Source organism: Callorhinus ursinus, unplaced genomic scaffold, assembly GCF_003265705.2.
Source record: "Callorhinus ursinus isolate GAN/ISIS: 27379988/994484 unplaced genomic scaffold, GSC_fseal_2.0 scaffold39, whole genome shotgun sequence".
Taxonomy (NCBI): Eukaryota; Metazoa; Chordata; class Mammalia; order Carnivora; family Otariidae; genus Callorhinus; species Callorhinus ursinus.
In genome coordinates this window covers 2163960-2183456 of record NW_027397101.1, presented here as the reverse complement: position 1 = coordinate 2183456, position 19497 = coordinate 2163960, and the positions used below count along the sequence as shown (strand labels likewise).

At 43.6% G+C, this 19497-nt stretch overlaps 1 protein-coding gene across 7 annotated transcripts in view; it reads right to left on the bottom strand.

The window, feature by feature from the left end:
* Positions 1-19497, bottom strand: part of NTRK2 (neurotrophic receptor tyrosine kinase 2) — a 328863-nt gene that overhangs the window by 252184 nt on the left and 57182 nt on the right. For all 7 annotated transcript variants that reach the window (XM_073880676.1, XM_073880674.1, XM_073880675.1 and 4 more), the window contains exons 12-13: positions 6504-6539; positions 3657-3757 (exon numbers count right to left, since the gene is read on the bottom strand). In XM_073880676.1, coding sequence (XP_073736777.1) covers positions 3657-3757; positions 6504-6539 — 137 coding nt within the window. The remainder of the gene's footprint in view (positions 1-3656; positions 3758-6503; positions 6540-19497) is intronic.

Genomic DNA, 19497 nt, shown 5'->3' with positions numbered 1-19497 from the left:
CTTGGTTCTTATGTTCCCAGGACACCTTGCTTTTACAAGCTGTGAGAGTTAACAGATGCTTCACTTCTGCAAGCTTCCATTCCCTCATTTGTACACGGAGATAATAATACCTGCCCTGACTTCTCTATTTTATTATAGAGTGTTTAAGTCAACCTGGAAAATGGGAAGGGGTTCTACTGCTGGGGAGCAGCTAACGATCTGCTAGCAAATATTTAAACCTATTGAAGCAGCTCTATATGCAAAGAATCCTTTAATAAACAAAGAATCCCAAGACAATGAGAAGAATTGTTTCCAAAAAAATGAATTGTTTGGTAAATATAGTTTCATGTACCGTGCATGTGTTGGGTGGGGGTGGTCTTTATGCGGGAGACAAGCAGGGGTGAATGTATTTGTTCATCTGTTTGCTTGGTTGGTTGGTTTAGTTGGCCGGCTGGCTGGCTGGTTAGTTGTTTGGTTGTTTGGTTATTTGGTAGGTTAGTTTGCTGTTTGCTTGTTTGGTTAGTTGGTTGGTTGGATGGTTAGTTGGCCGGTTGGTTGTTTGGTTAATTATGTGGCTGGTTGGTTGATTGGTTGGTTAGTTGTTTTTAATCTGAGGATATCTCTCAGCATTAACAAGGACCTGCTCTACTCAAAAAATCCAGCAAGGTTCATGAGGAGCACATATTGGACCAGAAAGGAAAGCATTTGAGGCTGTCTTCCAAATGCTCTGATAACACCTTTAACTCTTCTATCAGCTCCCTGACTCTGAAACTCTTCTAATCTAACAATCCTCCCTGGGATTAGGAACTGTTCATGAATTAAATATCTGATCCAGACTTAAGTTTTACATTTTCTTTAAATTCTACAAAGCATTACACCTTGCACCCATCATGCAGATTTCCAGGGACCTCAGGTGGAATTGTAATGTACCAACTTTCAACAAAGAGTATTTTCAGTGATCTTGCCTTCCAGTGGCCCTACTGTAAAGAGTCCAAATATCACTGAGATGTGCCACTTAGGGACTTAAATTTATCATTGGGTCTCAAAAGAGAAAAGTGAAGTTGGCTTGTAATTTTTAGTAACTGGGCTATGTATACACCTGTGGGCTTAACACATACTCCTTGGATTCCTTATATACACAACTTTCTCAAACCAAAAAACACTAAGTGGTTTGGTATGAGAATAAACCAAAAAGATTGCACAAGGCAGGAAGCAGAAAACATTCTGCAGCTGATTTACCACGGCATTTGTCCCTGCTATTTCAATGCAATGCATCCTGTCATCTATGGAAATATGTGTGTGTGTGTCTCCATGTACTGGATATGTGTATTTTGAGTTGCAGCTGAGCTACATCTGTTATGATCCTCCCATTCCCACAGCCAGGGCCCTCGTTTAAATATAAATCACATCTCCCTTAGCTAATCACACTGCTTCCAATCTCTCTGTCCTGCAACGCATTTTAGAGTACTCACCATTACTCTAATCAGCCTCCAATTTTTATTATCTCCTAGGTGCCAGACACTATTTGAGGGATGAGGGATACAGCTCTGAAAAACACTGACCAGGTTGCCTAGATTTGGAAATTCACTAAAGAATCTAGAGAAGGAGGGGGGTCTGGGTGGCTCAGTTGGTTAAGGGCCCGACTCTTAATTTTGGCTCAGGTCATGATCTCCAGGTCATGAGATCAAGCCCCACATCGGGCTCCATGCTGAGCATGGAGCCTGCTTGAGATTCTCTCCCTCCCTCTCCCTCTGCCCCTTCCCACCACCCATGTGCACGTGCTCTCTCTCTCTCTCTCTCTCTCTAAAAAGAATCTAGGGAAGGAAAAAAGACATTACACAAGTAAACAATAAAGAAGCAAGGGAATTACAGACAAGAATAACTGCTCAGAAGAAAATGGAACATGATCATGGCTGCCTGGTGGCTAAAGCCATGTGATGACCATTGGGAAGTGCATGCCTTGTAGAGGGAACAGCAAACATAAAGGCTGTGAGACAAGAGTAAGCCCGAAGCACGTGAGAGAACATGAAGAAGGACAGGTGGCACACGTGGGGGCAGGGTGCGGGGTGAAGGCAGAGACGCAGATGAGGGCAAGACGTGCGGGGCCTTTTTGTCACCATGAGAAGCCGGGCTTTTGTAATAAAAGTTCTCTTACACTCGCACTGGGAAGACTCTGAGAATGACAATAAAAATGATCTGATTTGTGCTTTTCAAAGGTCACTCAGGCTGCTGTATGGAGAAAGGCCGGGAGATCACAGGGTGGGAGACAGGGACAGGTAGAGGCTGCAGAGGTCATCCAGGAACGAGCAACTGTGGTAAACTTCCTCTGTGAAGGGCCAGGTGACTAAATACTTCCAGCTCTTCAGGCCGCACAGACTTTGCCGCAGCTACTCCAGCTACCACCGTGGCGCAAAAGTAGCCACAGACAATATGTCAATAGGCATGACCGCGTTCCGATAAAACTTTATTCTTTACAGACGCTGACATTTGAATTTCATAAGAGTTGCACGTGTCATGAAATATCATTCTCCTTTTCATTTTTTTTTCCCAAACCACTTAAAAAGGTAAAAACTCTTCTTAGCCTGCAGATGGCACAAAAACAGGGGGTGAGCGGGACTTGGCCCGTGGGCCGTAGTTTGCCAACTCTCGGGTGAGCCTGCGGCCATGGCAGTGGGGGTGGGGGATGTGGATGGGTTTGGGGTTTATCAGGTGGCAGAGCTCACAGCACAGGGGACCGGGTGCACGTGACAGTGATGAGAAGAATGAGGGACGTGGCTGGCCTTTGAGCTGAGCAGCTGACAGACCAACCCCGCCAGAGTCCTGGGGCTCAAGCCCGCCCCCTTCAGTGGCTCCTCCCTACATGATAAATCTAACGCCTGGCACTGTGTTTCAAAACCCCATGACCTGGCACAACCACTTCTCCAATCGTGCCTCTGATGGTCCCCCCACCACACACACACCTTACCTTTCCATCAAAACCATTTTCCAGTCTGCAGGCTCTTGTGCGCACACCCAAGATGCCCTTCCCTTGGTTTCCTGTCCGTCTAAATGCCAGCCATCCCGCACAGCTGGAAAATGCCCCCAGCTCCAGCAAGGCCCCTCGGGAGCTCCCAGCAGGAAGGAGTGGAGCACCTGCCCCTCTAGGTCCCGCTCTCACATCCCACTGCTTCTCTGTCTGTATCACAGGTGCTGGTATCCAGTCACCGCTCAGGGCTCTGACCGAAGTATAAACTCCTGAAGGACAGACCTGCTATTCCTTCATATTTTTCTATCTTCCCACTACCAGTCCCTCCCAGAACCTATGGGATTCCTTAAATTTAGTGGGCAATGAGACTCTTATTAAAATACAGAACAAGACAGGCATGAAGGTGCCAAAGATGGGAATAATGCCCGAATGAGACACTGCTCTTCTTTTTTAAGGACATTTAAAATAAGAACCACTAGCAATTAACGGAGCACATAAAAGGGGAAGCAAGTAAGTCAGAGGCTACACAGCACATTTATCACTTCTCTTGAACCTTTCTGTGAAGTCTTCCAAACGTCAACACCCTATTCACACCTGAACAGTAAAAATGTCATGTTGAAAGATATGCACCGAAGCAGTTCTGCTCCCCGCAACATTTAAGCATCCACAGCGCTCAGAGCCGACCTAGGAAACAACTATTCATCTCACTCACCGAGAGATGTTCCCGACCGCTTTTGTCAGCAACATCTGTGGAAGGGATTTCGTTACTTCTGTTCGTGGTGTCCCCAATGTCATTTGCTGCAGTCCCATAATCTTAAATTGGAGAAATGGGAAAAAGAAGGAACCATGAAGTTGTCACCAGGCTACCAACAAACACGAGGCCACAGTATGACCCAGAACCATGAAGCGAGACAAATCACAACGATTCCAAGCCCCTGAAAGCCTGGCTGCAGAGGAACATGACCCAGCTCTTGGGTGAAAGCCATTGTAGTGCTGGGATTGCATGATGCTCAAATGTTATGCAACCCAGATCTTTCCATCACCGGCTTGGCAGACAAATTCTAAACTAGGTTTTCCTTGGTAGGTCAGAATATATCCCTTTTTTTAATAAAGTCTTTGATATAAATACAAAAGGGAATCGATCCTTTAAGAGTCATACATTTATAGACCTGGAAGGGCCTTTGGATATGGAATCTAATCACCAGTTTTATAGCTGAAGAAGGTCATCTGCGAAAAGTCAAATGACTAGTCTAAGGTGAACTGGCAGGAAGGTGGCAGAGCCTAAACATGAACCACACCTCAAATCAGCAACACTCATTCCAGGGCTGATGCGTCTTGTTTGGGTAAGAGGCAGCCACTCAGGAGGGGCTATGGAGTCAGCATTGATGTGGACTTGGGTGCCCATATGAACTTTTTTGAAAAGGTCTTAATTGCCAACATTTCAGTTTCTGAATTCATAGAGAGGGAGCTGCACCAACACAGTATTAAGAATTGTGAGAATACGTGCTCCCATCAGCACGTCTCAAATGTCCCTGCCATCTTCTGAATCAATTTTAGTCTATACGAAGCAGGCTGGAAATAAATGATTGGGGGTTTTTTTTGGGGGGGGGGTAGTGAATGTTTTTATTAGTCATATTCATATAAAAAGTCATAGAAAGTTTTTTATGAAGTTATTGTAGACAATGTTGTTTATAAATGTTTGGTATTTTTCTTCTCAATAGATATGAGGAATGCAGTTTCCAGCCTGAACATTAAGTCATTAACCTCATTAACCTCATTAAGTGAGCCCCAGCTAAACCTCCCTCTGTAGGACTATCAAGCTGGCTTTGGGGCAACAAATTTAAATTATATTTATATTAGCAGAGTGTTCCTTTGAATGTGAATAAATAGTAACCAAAAAAGCATCTATTTTCCATTTGCTGTTTTATTCTTAACTCCAAAACTACATTGTCACCATTTTCATTTTAAATATACTAGAACATTGATTTCAACCAAACACTAAGAAATATCATCCATTTGCTAATTTTTTTTACCTCTTCATATTCTAATGAGCCACTCATGCAAAATTAAGTCACTAAAGTATTGATAGTTTAATCTCCTATTTGGCCCGAAGATCCAAAGTGGGATCTGAGGCCAAAGGGAAGATGGAATTTTTAAAGTCTTGAAGTTACTGGAAAAGAGTCCAAAACATAATTTTAAAATGTAAAATCACAATTCAAACATAGCTCTCTGTGACACAATCTGAGACTTTTTCTTTAAGCCATAATGGGACAAATAAAAGCAAAAATTCACAAATCACATGCACAAAATCATCCAAAACACAATTTGAAGGAGATATAGTTTAACATGCATAAAACAGGTAAAGATAATATAATCCCCCAGTTAAAATTAGCTCAAGTTAAATACACACACATATAACATACAAATATAGAATCTTTTTATAAAAAAATTAAATGTCCACATGTACATAAAGGCAAAGAATGGAATATTTAATAGAATAAGTTATACATGTCACATTTTACTCAATCTAACTTTTAATCAGTCTTAAATTTTGAGCCAAGTCTTGAAATTGAGGCTGCCACTTCCCCAAACAGAGCCTTCCTGGTCATGAAGGTAATCTGTTAGAGATGGATTTTCACAGCTAATCAAACACCCCTGGAATTCCATTAAAATAGCAAAACACAGATGAGATATCCAGTTAAAAGCTAATATAGTCCACCTTCTGGCTTCTCCCTTCCTACATTCCTAAGAGAACCCCATCTTATTCAAGGGGTTCAATGACATTCTCTGAGGAAGATTTAAACTCCAGGGGTGGCTCTAGTTAAGTCAAGGGTTAGTCCATCCCTCTTATCAGTAATGGTGGCAAGAATGGACTATGACCCACTGTGTCGTGAATCAGATTCAAGGAGGGCTGATGGAGATCTCTGGGAAAGTTCCCTTTCCCCTGGAATGCCTTCAGAAGCTCTTCCATTTCTCCCAACAACGTGAGTGAGAGCGGCCCCTCTGCGAGCATCATCTTCCTACCATGAGGGGAGTCAGCCTTCGGGGAAGTGGGCGCAGTAGGCAGGGGGTAATAAAGATGAAAAACTTGGGTGCCTGATGACATGGTAGAGCTACTGGTTAACCAAACTTAAAAACATGCCCTACTTTTGAGGCTGTGAGCCTGTCTGTGAGCCAAACTTCCTTATTATACAAGAAACATAATTTTGAATTGGGTTTACTGTCAAAGCCAGAAACTGATACACATCCCTTTTCTTGGTAGTCATGGCTTTTAAACAGGTAATTAGTTCCCAATTAGGGAAACAAAATGTCTATTACAGTGGAATGGATTTACTACTTCCAAGAACAGAACATGAGAGAGAAAATGCTATTTACAAGCACTGTAAATATCAAGGGAAAACAGCCATCAATATTGAATGATTTTTGAAATATTATTGTGGCCCATGTAATGCTTAAAGCGTATATTTAACTGAGCTTAAAGGTCCCCTTTTAGTTGATTTGTTTCATTTTAGACAAACATTTTGAAAAAAATACAAAATAAAGACAACATGATAGCTACCTTCATAAATTACATCAGGATAATTTGGGTTGGCACCTAAAAGGCAAAACAAAGCAAAGATTTGTAAGTATGCATTCAGAATTAATACTAAGTATCCCTACTAAAGTGAGTTACATATATATTGAAGGTTTTATAGGTTTATAGTTTGTTTTACAGAACAGGAACATGAAACCTGAAATTCTTGGTTTGCTTCATGTGAACTGTTTCCCTCCCCAGTCCCCAAACCTCCACCCCTTCCAAAGAAAAGAAATGAATGAGGAGAAATTACACATCACTTTATAGCTGGGAAAACTTCAGCAATCAATGCATTACGACTATTTCTAGTACACAGTTGGCCATTTTAACTGCAATCCTGGTACTTTTATTCTAGAGACAGATTATCTCCATACCACTTTAAACAACAAAAGATAAAACCTCTGATGGCTTGGGTATTACTTTCAAAGTGTACTTTGGCAGGTCTACTTGCTTTCACAAACACATTATTAACCAGCCCGAATAATGATATCTAATGCCCAATTTTGCTCTCCACTTGGTGTTCAGAGGGGGGTTGCCAAGGTTGAATAAACGAACCCTTTCTTCTGCCTTAATACAACACAGAAAAATAAATGTACTTTCTCTATTGAAATGATTTATGTATAAGAGGTTACACATAAATGTTATGTCAGAGACAAATGCAAAAGTATATCCACTTAATTGGGGGGGGTGGGGAATGATTCTTTAGTCACCAAGATGATCAGAATACTCTGTTTTGAAATATTCTCATGAAAATTTGCAAAAACTTTTTTAATTTTTTTAAATCATCATCAACAAGAACTGGGGACAAAACCATCTGATACTTACTCTCCAATCAGAACTAACCGGGTCTCTATATGAAAGCCTACTTGGAAATAAAATAAAATTTGATATAACATTTGTGTGATTACAAAATAAATTTCCAAAGCTACTTCCTATGCGTTTAGCCTTCACTTACCTACTTGTAAACTGTAAAGCTTATTCAGCTCTCATTTCACTTCTAAACCCTTCAGCAGAAAAATATCATCTAAGATAAAGGGAAACTAGAGCCAATTTTCTGTTCATGTATTCCCTATCAAAGGTAGTTTACATGAAGAGCCAAATAAAAATGGCCTTAATGTTCAAATCAGAATTTTAACACATTTCAACTAATAGAATATCTATTTCAGCAGGGGAAACATTAAGTAGATGGTTAGGTACATTGATTCAAGGATGCTGCAAACTGCTAAGCATTCCATGCTAACTGGGGCGCCGTTTAGACTGTAGTCTATGTGAATGACACCACCTGAAATTGTGCAGTGCACAACCTGTGCTGCTATACGAAATGGCCCTGTGTCAATTCATGCAAAGTCACCGATTCTAGTATATTTCATAGTATTTTGAGTTTTATTATCCCAAACACCATTTTAAAGTAGTCTTGAGTTATAATATGCTAATACATATTATCAGGATTATTTGTAGTGGATGTGTTATTCTTGAGAAGGGCCTTGAAGGCTGTCTTGCAGTTTGAGGGATAAATTCAGTGGATAAAGCAGCGTGAAATCCCAGTGGCAGCCCTGGTGACGTCATATGCAGAGCACACACCCACCTGCTGAAATCCTTTCCCTTTGCAAAGTCCCTGGACCAAGTGGGTGTCCTATCCCTGTGAGGATTTCCTACCTCTACTGAAGGAAAGGTTCTGTAACCCCAAGTGAGCAAGTCATTCTTTGAACTTCTCAGTAATCCATTACTTTACAAGATCCCACTCTGGTCCCCTCCTCACTGTGCCCTCAATATACAAGTCTGCATCTGCAAGGGTACCTTCCCACCAGAGTCCACACTCCACTTCTAGACCTCGCTCCAGGATCCAGGACCCAGGACTCACATTTCCTTCCCTACACCTCCCCCCAAACACATTTCCTAGGACTAACTAGCCTTTTCCCTACATCTGTCAGCCCACAGGTGGCCACACCACTGGTATGAGTGAGCACCTTCTGACCCAAGACGCAAGGGACAGGGGAGCGTTGAGCAAGGGCAGGTGAGCTGGGGTGTCCACATGCCGGCTCACTGCCTCTCATGTACCTCTTGCCATATAGTTTCAGAGGCACAGGGCAGGTGGTATGGCCAGGAACCAGCTCTACCAAAACCACTACCTTCCAGCATGGAACTCCAAGAATCTGGGAGAATTAGATCCTCAAACCCAGCCTTTCTGGTCACTACACACATATGTATGCCAAGGTAGGAAGACAGAACCTATTTTATTTAGCAATTCATTAACTTGATTAATATTTTTTAAGTATTTGGATATAAGTATACAGACTTTGATTTGTACTAGGTTGGCTGCCTACGACCCAGGGCATTTCTGAGACAGTGAACTTTAAGTTTTAAAACTGGGATAGTCCCAGGAAAATCCTTGCAGTTTGTCCAGGAATGAGGGCTTTCCCCAGACATAGGACTTTTAGTGTGAAACTAGGACTAGTCAGTCACCCTGATTTGTCCTCAAGCCCCGAGGGACCCCACACACAGTCGCCTCCTGCCTTTACACATGCAATCCCATAAAAAAGTAAAAAGGCTGAGGATTTAGAGCCAGATTTATCTAAACCACATACAGGAAGGGCTGCAGTGAATATGACCGATGTACAGGTGTAACCGACCTCGTCACAGAAAGGTAACACCTAAACGTATTACTCACGCAAGGCACCCGGGAACAACATGAACGTCGAATCAGTTCAATGCAGCAAATGTCATGTATAGAAAAAGGATTTGGGATGGGAATCAAAAGTAAGTAGGTTAGCCCATAATCTGGAAAACTCGTCTTTTTCCAGACTTACAACTTCTGTCGGTGCATGCCTTTCCTACCAAGTTCACCAGCAAAACCACTAGGTCACATCTACACTTTCCGAAAAGTACTACATTTTCCTAACTTCATTTTCTCAAATGTATGCGGAGAATCGTCACTTGACTTCCATGGTCTGAAAGACTCAAATCTAGTGCGAGATTATGAAACTCACAGAAAGACAACGCGGGAAGAACAATAAGGTGCTCTTTATTTGCCCCCCCGACCATACAATACTATGTCTGAGGAGGGCCAACTCAACTGCAATAAAGAAACGCCTCGTGGGAGGACGCACAGACCTAAAGTTTATGACAAACAAGGGTCACAGTACTCCAGCTAAGCCCAGCTCATCGAACACGGTATTTTGCTTCTAGCAACTTCTCGGTCAAGCTAACCTCCCGTGGTGTTTATACTCCAACAGTAAGGTAGTTATTAACATCACGTTAAATGCAGACAGGAGACAAAGTCACCCCTTCCTTTTCAGACCTCTGGCAATGGTCATATTGTGAAAATATCCTGTGATTCTTAAGTCTAATTTCTAACTGGTTCCTTTCACTTAGTTTAAATATGTTCATTACATATCATTACTTGCTACAGGTAGAAACGCCTGTTTGAGATATTTAGGACGAAAAGGTGGGCGAGGAGAGACAAACACTGACTATGAGGGAAAAGCCAACAAAAAGAGAATGAATGAAAGATAAAGGAGCGATGCGCTTGTAAGGGGGATGTGAGCAGAGCTGTGCTTTCTTGAATACCATCCCAGTAGCTCACCAAGCAAGAAGTCTCAGATTTAGGCAGCAGGAGGTGGTATCAAACCCTAAAGCTCCATGTTGAAAACCACCGGAATAAAATATGGAAATTTCTGGAAGAAAATCTGAAAACCCGGGAACTCCGTCAACCCCACTCCATTCCAAACAAGCAGCAACCAACCCCCCCAGCTCGCTCCAGTCCAGAAGCAGCAGCTCCTCCCCAACCCGAGGAAGGTGCCTGCCAAGCACAAATTGTTGCTTGTCTCATGTTCCAACTCTGTTTTCTGAAGAGTGCGTCGAGCGTTGGCAGGTGCTACATACACTTGTGCTCTGTTCTGAACTTCGGGCATGTTGTCAGGAATTTAGGGACCAGGACTAACAGGTGCAGAACACAGCCAGACACGCTCCCCGTGGAAACAGCGCACACCATACATGGCCACCCACGCGCTCCTAACAAGGCTCTGGATCGCTCACGGAACGTCTGCACCTCCAAAAGACAGACCTTCGGGCATTCAGGTTGCTAAACATCGATCATAAAGTCCTTTCTCCCCAACAAATCAGACCAAAGCACTTCACTGTCCTCTGATCTCCATGCTAAATGCCTTTAAAGGGACGACTCTAGCTTCCCTATTCTAAGCTGTTACAGCTCATGAGTACATCTTCGGACTCTGCCCAGGCTTCATGAGTAAAACTCCATGACGTTTTAACTGTAAGACTCTACAGTTAAGGGATAAAGAAAACCTGTGGGAAGGTGGGAGGGTTCCCTTTCCATCCTGCTGAATGGATAAAAATGATGGTGAAGGCCAGAAGACACATCTGCTTCTTTCCTTTCAGCTTTTAGTCTCTAATGCCCTAAAAAAAAAAAAAAGACTTCTCTCTCAATTCTATTTCCAGACTCTGTTTAGTGTGATCGTGAAAAATATTTCAAAGAATCCCATTTGATAAAGAAACCGCAAAAGAGGGCACCTGGGTGGCTCAGTTGGTTAAGCGACTGCCTTCGGCTCAGGTCATGATCCTGGGGTCCCGGGATCGAGTCCCACATCGGGCTCCCTGCTCGGTGGGGAGTCTGCTTCTCCCTCTGACCCTCTTCCCTCTCGTGCTCTCTATCTCTCATTCTCTCTCTCTCTCTCTCTCAAATAAATAAATAAAATCTTAAAAAAAAAAGAAACCGCAAAAGATCCATTCTTTTCAAATCAATTGTCCTTGGTTTGTCAACACTGTTGCCTAACTCATAGCAGTCCCTCCTTCTGATTTCCAGATCCTTCTCTTCCTTTTCTGAATGGCAGGCTGAGCTCAGGGCCCCAAAACACTGGGGGGTTCAGATGTCTGGGTTTCATTTTTGGCTGAACCACTAACATGCTATGCAGCATGGGGGGTGGGGGGCGCGCTTCACTTTTCCCGTGACAAAGGAACGTTCCATACCTCAGGAGAGGACAACAGCATTTGCTCTGGCAACTCATCAGGAGCTTCGGGAAGCATAATTAATTAACATGAGTACTCTTGAGACATAAAGAACTATTTAAGTATAAATCTTAATTATCATGATTATTATGAGCCTATAGCCAAACCGGTTATTTAAGGCAGAAAAGCAAGTCGAACTTTCTTTCCTTTCACTCCCAGGACAAGAAACGGGTCCTGACAAACGGCCAAGGAGCCAAGTCGTGGGGGGCTTTATATTTTCTTAATGTGTAACATTTGGAGAAATTTCCTCTCCCTACATTCTTTGGCCTAAGTACACCAAATCTAAATCTGCCAGTTTAAGGGCAATTCTAAGTGCTGCAGAGAGCTCTAGTTCATCCAGACGTCATGAATCTTTTGATAAAACAGCACGAATGAGAAGCTGTAGGGAAAACTCTTCCAATATTTATAGTTTGTTCCCAACGCACATTTTGCATAGGAGACAAATGCTCCCGAATTAGGAAGCGTAAGTCACTAACTCCCACTGCTTGTGTGAATGAGCATTCTTGAGCTGTGACAGTCTTCCTGAATGAGTGGGCCATAGAGAGACTCTTTATGTACTGCCTGAAGAATGGGAAGCTTTAGAGCACGGGTATTTTATCACCCAGTGCTCCAGCTAGGTTCGTGGCAAGGCTAAAGTATTAATCACTTGGGTGAGATTTCAGTAAAAGAACCTACCCTTAAACCATCAGCGTGTTCACAATTATAGAAATACCGGACATTGAAAATTCTTGAAACTCGTGCTATCTGATCCAAAGATGCTAGCAAAGGCCCCGGGTTTCTTCCTGACTACACTCACAAGTAATGTCTCTGTCATTAATTTCTGCTTACCATTCTGCTTGAAAAGACATGCTCACCACTTCTAACCTCCACTCAGTCTCCACTCACACTTCTGAGTTCACAAGAGGGCTTTTCTGGATGTAGGACTGAAGGCCAATGACAGCCACCTAGTGGATCACTGTCATCTCAGGTAAGTCTTATTTCTGGCCTCTAAGCAGAATTTTTGGAGCCTCACCAGAGAGCCCTGTGCTTCCTATGTGTGTGCTCTACGAGGGCTCTACTTTATCCACTCTCCCTAAGCCTCCTTAAGTCACATATTGAATCCATCCTACTTTTTGCCAAACCCAATTAGAGTGTATCTCTGTGCACAAGCTATTCTGCATTTTTGTCATTGTTACTTGTTGATATCCGCAAGAAGTCAGTGCTGCCATCTTGGCAGATGCCTACGCTGTTCTTCCAGTGGCTTCCCCCAGGTTCTACAGGGCAGAAGGGAACGATCCTCACTACTCAAAGTGTGGTCCGGGACCTGCAGCATCAGCATCAGCTGGGAGCTGGTCAGAAATGCAGCATCTGAGACCCTTCCCCAAATCCATGGCATCAGAATCAGCATTTTAGCAGGATCTCCAGGACAGTTACACTCGTTAAAGTTTGAGAAGCCCTAATTTATAAGTCCATGAGAACTCTGACCAAAGTCAAAACCTCAGTGGGCATAGAGGATGGCAACTTTACAATGAAACATAGAGCAAACCTAAAAATACCCAAGTCCTGAGGGGGGCGAGTACTCTCTAGCAGTGACCATGACAAAGGTTAGGGGTAAGGGCGGGAGATGTTTTGTCCCCAAGTGGCATACATTTGAGCCCATTCCAAATGAGGAGGGGAGGGGAAGGAGCTTGGATACCAGAAGGAGCTTATGTTTACCCACCCTCTCCAGGAACCCAACTGTGACTTAGTTTTCTCATTAGAGCCCCAAGTCTAGAAAGTTCATGTAGTCAAGAGTCCTGAGGTCTTCTCTGGGTGCGCCCGAGCCTCTGGATAAGGAGGACAAAGCATTGCCCACAGAAAAGCGGTTCTGGGCAGAAAGTTCCTCCCTCATGGCCACAAAGGGAGGTGAGGAATGGGTACGTTGGTGATTATACTCTCAGTGCCCGCCAAGGCTAGAGCTGGATCCATGTCATTTGAAACCCTGGCTTCACACTGTGACTTCCAGAGGTCCCAAAGAAGACAGAAGGTGCTTATATGGGACTTCTGTGGAAGTTTCAACGTAGCCATGGGGCCTCCACAGCAGCACTGAGAACCCAGACTGAGTTCGCCGCCAGCAGAAGGCTCTGAGGACAAGTGCTTGCCTCCAGCCAGAGAAGCCTAAAGCAACCTGTGGTGGCGGGACACAGGTGGCATTTGAGTTCAACCCATAAGCCCAGAGGTGTCAGGATGAGGGACCACAAGGGCTCCCTGTGGACCCGACGGAGGCAGCCTGAGAGAAAGTCTGTCCTAATCCACAGCCCCTTGGAGGGGCAGAGGGACCTCGGCAACACAAGCCACGTTCCTGGGTGCTGAGGAAGGAGATGCTTCCACCAGTTGCAATGGAGACCAGTTTGCTCACTGTCATGGAACTGCAGGAGAGGGGCCCACAGAGAGAGGAACTGCCAAGATCCCATAAAGCTATCCAGGAGGAAGGTTTGCAAATCAGCACTGAACACACCCAGGTCCCAAGAGACAAAGTCACCAGCGAGCACACGTGCTTGGGCCCCTCCCTTCTACTTGGGCAACAGAGGGCCCGAACTCTCCTTAGCCAGCTCCAGTCCCCACCCACATCCTGCCAGGCACGACCAGCAGAGGAGAGGAAACTGGCCCTTAAATGAAGTCCAGAGTTTTGATTTCTAACTCAGACAAGACATGCTATTTTTCCATTGAGACTTTTGTCTCCAACCTAATGTGACCAAAGGATTGTCTGTTACTCAACAAGGAGCAGAAAAGTCTTGCTTGGGTCAGAGGTCTCATCCAGACTGGGGATGCTCACCTTTGGGCGCACACTGGAGTCACCAGGGATCTTAAAAATAGAAAATGCCGAAGCCTAAGCCTCATCCAGGAGCCACCGAATCAGAGTTGCTAGAGGTGGGCCCTAGAAATGTGTGCTAACTAAGGAAATCACAATTAAAACTCCCCAGTTGATTTTAATGCACAACAAGGAGACAAGGAGCAGGGCACTGGCGTTCAGGGGCCAGAGAAGATTATTCCTAATGAATAAATGTTCCAGGGACAATGGAAAACAGCAACGAAATAAAATTAGTTTGATTGTTACAACCTACACTCCTCAGGGTGCTGGAAAGATAAATGCTACGGTTCTCTAAATTTCGTTTGGAAGCTAAAAGTTGAGTTTTGTGTTTTAAATGTGACCCAAAACTGACCAGAGCCGAGTTCAGTTCTGAACATGGGATCCAAAATGATCAATCTGGCGTCTGGAGTTTGGGAAAGTCTCCCCTCCCGTTCTCGCTCACCAGCCAGGCTGCCAGTGATGAACAGATGGGAAGGCACTGGCTTGGTGTCTGGGGCCCTGCTGACATCGAAAGGTCTGATCACACCTGTCCGTCCTCATTAGCACCCTGGCTGGGTCTGGTGTCAGAGTCTGCGAGGTCCCAGCACTCTTGAGAGATGCTGTACAGGGTTCTCCACCAATGGCCTCACACACTCACACCCTGTGGATGGTACCCTCTTGACCTGGCTGGTGCTGGCCCCAGGTCTCTCTGCTCGAAGCAGAAAGCAGCAGAGTGTCTTCCCCACCATGTGGTATGAAAAGCCATCTCCTTCACCAGAAAGCTCACGAACTTTTGTTTGAGGGACTTTCTGTTTCTTTGTTTTTATTTCTGTTTTCATTTCTTTCAGCACACTTCATTTTCTACCTACAAATAGACACCAAGGTGTCCTACACAAGGTGACTATCCCATAAAAATCTCAGTTCTGAGCTGAAGGAGGAAGGCACACTCTGAGGACATCAGAGCCGCCATTTTAATTCTCCTGGCCACATGTGGAAAAGCAACCCACTTCACCCATCCCAGGCCGCCTGCTTCCTCACAAGCCAGGAAACTTGCAATCCAAAAACAAAACAAAACAAAAAAAAAGCATCTCATCAAAAAATAAGTAGCTGAAACGACTTATCAAAAAGATTTGTAAGAGCTAAACTTCTTACCAATTACTATGCGACAACAACAGAAATACTGAAGGAATATAAACCCACATTTGACCTGTCATCCTAAACTTGTAAACTTTAGACCAGCAGGGAAATATATATATATATATATATATATATATATACACACACATATATATATACACACACATATATATATTTGCTATTTGTTTATTTTTCTTTAGTTTTAAAGGAGGGCAAGAGGGAAAGGAAACAATTCTTGAAAAGGCCATTATCTGTATGCTGTGGCTACAAATCTCATAAATACCAAAGATTCTATCACACAAGCCAAGTGAGGTCAATCTCTAATTGGTCACACTGGTTTATGGCCCACGAGGGCCATTTATATCCACTATCACCCTGGGCCAAGTCTCTTTTATTTCTACTTTCATTTATTACTCCCTGATAGCTGGTCCTTGAGTAAATACTTAAAGGGGGAAAAAAATCGTCCTTTCTAAAAGCAGATATTTATATTTCAAAGACTTGATAAAAACAAACGAACAAGAAGAAGGAAAGAACAGACGTCTTTATAAAATTAACCTTGACTTTTATTTTTGAGAGATGATTATTTCCTTTAAAGGGAATATGTGGGTGACTCCAAGGGATTCTTATACCAGAAATCAATTCTTTCCTCTCATTAGCTAAGTTAAAACTAACAAAAGCAATCGATAAAAATGAGGCCACGTGGATAAGAGGAGCTGAGCTCTACCAAATATTGGCACCACACAGAAATGTTCAAAAGAAAATACATCGACCCCTGTGTTAAATAGAAGCCAGCGGCTTTACCCTAGCAAGACCGAGTATTGATCAAAGCACAAAGACCACTTCTAAAACTTTCCAATGCCAGACCCTCACCCTGAATCAAGTTCACCCCCAACGGTTTCAAAAGGTAGCTGCTGACAAAATTCAAATAAAGTCTGAAGTTTAGTTAATAGTAATGTGCCGATGTCAGTTTCTTCCCTTTGACAAAGGCAACCACAGTAATGCGAGACGTTGTCAAGAGTGACTACCGGGTGAGGGGTGTCTGGGGACCCCATGTTGTCTTTGCAACTCTCACGTACATCTAAAATCTTTCACAGATAAAACGTGTATTTAAAAACATACATAAACCGGTTGTCCCCAGGCAGTCTGGATTTAACGCTAAGGCTGTACCCCCCGAAACGTGCAGGAGGAAACACAGTAATCTAGAGATTTACTGCAGCAACTGGAGCCAAGCAGCTAAACTCTCAATGAAGAGGAAGATTTAATGGAACAGACAACTGCCAGGGGTAGCCTGGGTAAGGTGTCCAAACATAGCTTGTTTTATGTGCTCCTGCAAGGCTGTTTGTAAATCAACTCACATAATTCAAATAGCGCTTTGAACACGCTAAGGAAGCTTGTGCATTTAAAAAGCTATTTAATAGGGGCGGAGCAAGATGGCAGAGGAGTAGGAGACCTGGATTTCATCTGGTCTCAGGAATTTAGCTGAATAGGGATCAAACCATTCTGAACACCTACGAACTCAACAGGAGATGGAAGATAAGAATAGTAACAACACTCTGAAGAGAAAAGCGACCACTTTCTGGAAGGTAGGACGTGCAGAGAAGTGAATCCAAGGCGATATTCTGGAGGATAGACGGCGGGGAGGGGGCCTCCGTCGGCCGCTTCTGGCAAGTGCTAGAGCCGCGGAGCACAAAATCGGAACTTTTAGAAGTTGGCTCCAGTGAGGGACGGTGCTCCAGTGGTTAAGCGGGGGGTGGAATCCTCCCGGGACAGTGTGGTCTCAGGACCCTCGGGGTCACAGAAAGACCGGGGGTGCCTGAGTGCAGCAGAGCTCCCAGGTATCGGAGCGGGGAAGCGGCTGCAGAGACGGAGCCGAGGCGCGGGCTCTCAGCTCGGGGTTGCCATAAACTGTGATCCGCGGCCCAGTCGGGCCACTGCTCCTCCAGCAGGGACCCAACAAGCGGCAGAGCCGGGGAGACTACCCTTCCTCCCCCTGGAGGAGCAGTGCAGGAACGCACGGCAGGGATCTGCTAGGTTTGGAGACTCCACACGGGGGTCAGGTGCCAGAGATAGCAACGCTCGGTCACAGGCCGGGTGAGCACGGAGTGCGGCTGGAGACCGGGGAGACGGGAGTGACTGCTTTTCTCTGGGGGCACACTGAGGAGCGGGGCCCCGAGTTCTCGGCTCCTCCAGGCGGAGACTGGGAGGCCACCATTTTCACCCTGGTCCTCCAAAGCTGTACCGAGAGCTTGCAGGGAACAAAAGCTCCTGAGAGCAAACCCGAGCAGCTTCCTTAGCCCAGACTCACAAGGGCGGGGCAATTCTGCCTCCAGCAAAGACATTTGGGAACCACGGCAACAGGCCCCTTCCCCAGAAGATCAGCACGAACAGCCAGCCAAGACCAAGTTTACCGATCAAGGAGAACGGGAGAACTCCAGCACTAGGGGAATACTGCACATAGAATTCATGGCTTTTTTACCATAATTCATTAGTTTTTCAAAGTTAATTTTTTTAACTTTTTTTTTTGAATTTTTCTTTTTCCCTTTTTCAACCAACATCTTATCAATCCCTTTTTTAAAAAAACATTTTTTATTTTTCATTTTTAGAGTCATATTTTTATCCCTTCATAGTAGTTACCCTTATTTTTGGCATATATATATAAGTTGTTCTCTCTTTAAAATTGAGATACAGTTTCTTCTAACAGATCAAAATATACCCTAAATCACTAGTGTATGGCTTTGTTCTAGTCTCCTGCCTGATCACATTCTCTCCCTTTTTTTTTCTTCTTTTTTTTTAAATCTTCTTCTTTCTTTTTAAAAACAACTTATCAATTCCTTTTATAAAATCTTTTATAATTTTCATCTCTACAGTCACCTTCCATCCCTTCATTGTATCAACCCTTATTTTGTACATATATAAGTCTTTCTTCCTTTAAAATTTTAGCAGGCACTTTCTTCTAACAGACCAAAATACACCCAAAATCTAGTGTGTACCACTGATCTATGCACTAGCCTGATCATACTTGATCATATTCTGTTTTTTTTGTTTTGTTCTGTTCTGTTTTTGTTTGTTTTTATCTTTTTCTTTTTCCTTTTTATTTCTCTTTCTTCTTTCTTTCCCTTTCTTGTCCCCTGGTTTCAGGTCTTTTCTGATTTGTATACAGTATATTTGCTGGAGACGTTGTTAACCTGTTAGCATTCTGTTCTCTCATTCATCTATTCTCCTCTGGACAAAATGACAAATCGGAAAAAATCACCTCAACAAAAAGAATAAAAGGTACTACTGTCTACCAGGGACCTACTCAATACGGACATTGGTATGATGTCAGACCTAGAGTTCAGAATCATGACTTTAAAGATACTAGCTGGGCTTGAAAAAAGTGTGGAAGTTATTAGAGAAACCCTTTCTGGAGAAATAAAAGAACTAAAATCTAACCAAGTCGAAATCAAAAAGGCTATTAATGAGGTGCAATTAAAAATGGGGCCACTAACTGCTAGGATAAATGAGGCAGAAGAGAGAATCAGCGATATAGAAGACCAAATGATGGAAAATAAAGAGGCTGAGAAAAAGAGAGATAAACAACTACAGGATCACGAGGGCAGAATTCGAGAGATAAGCGATACGATAAGACAAAACATTAGAATAATTGGGATCCCAGAAGAAGAAGAAAGAGAGAGAGGGGCAGAAGGTATAGTGGAGCAAATAATAGCAGAGAACGTCCATAATGTGGGGAAGGAAACAGGCATCAAAATCCAGGAGGCACAAAGAACCCCTCTCAAAATCAATAAAAATAGGTCAACACCCCGACATCTAATAGTAAAACTTACGAGTCTCAGAGACAAAGAGAAAATCCTGAAAGCAGCTCGGGAGAAGAGATATGTAACCTACAATGGTAGAAACATTAGATTGGCAACAAACCTATCCACAGAGACCTGGCAGGCCAGAAAGGACTGGCATGATATCTTCAGAGCAATAAACGAGAAAAATATGCAGCCAAGAATACTATATCCAGCT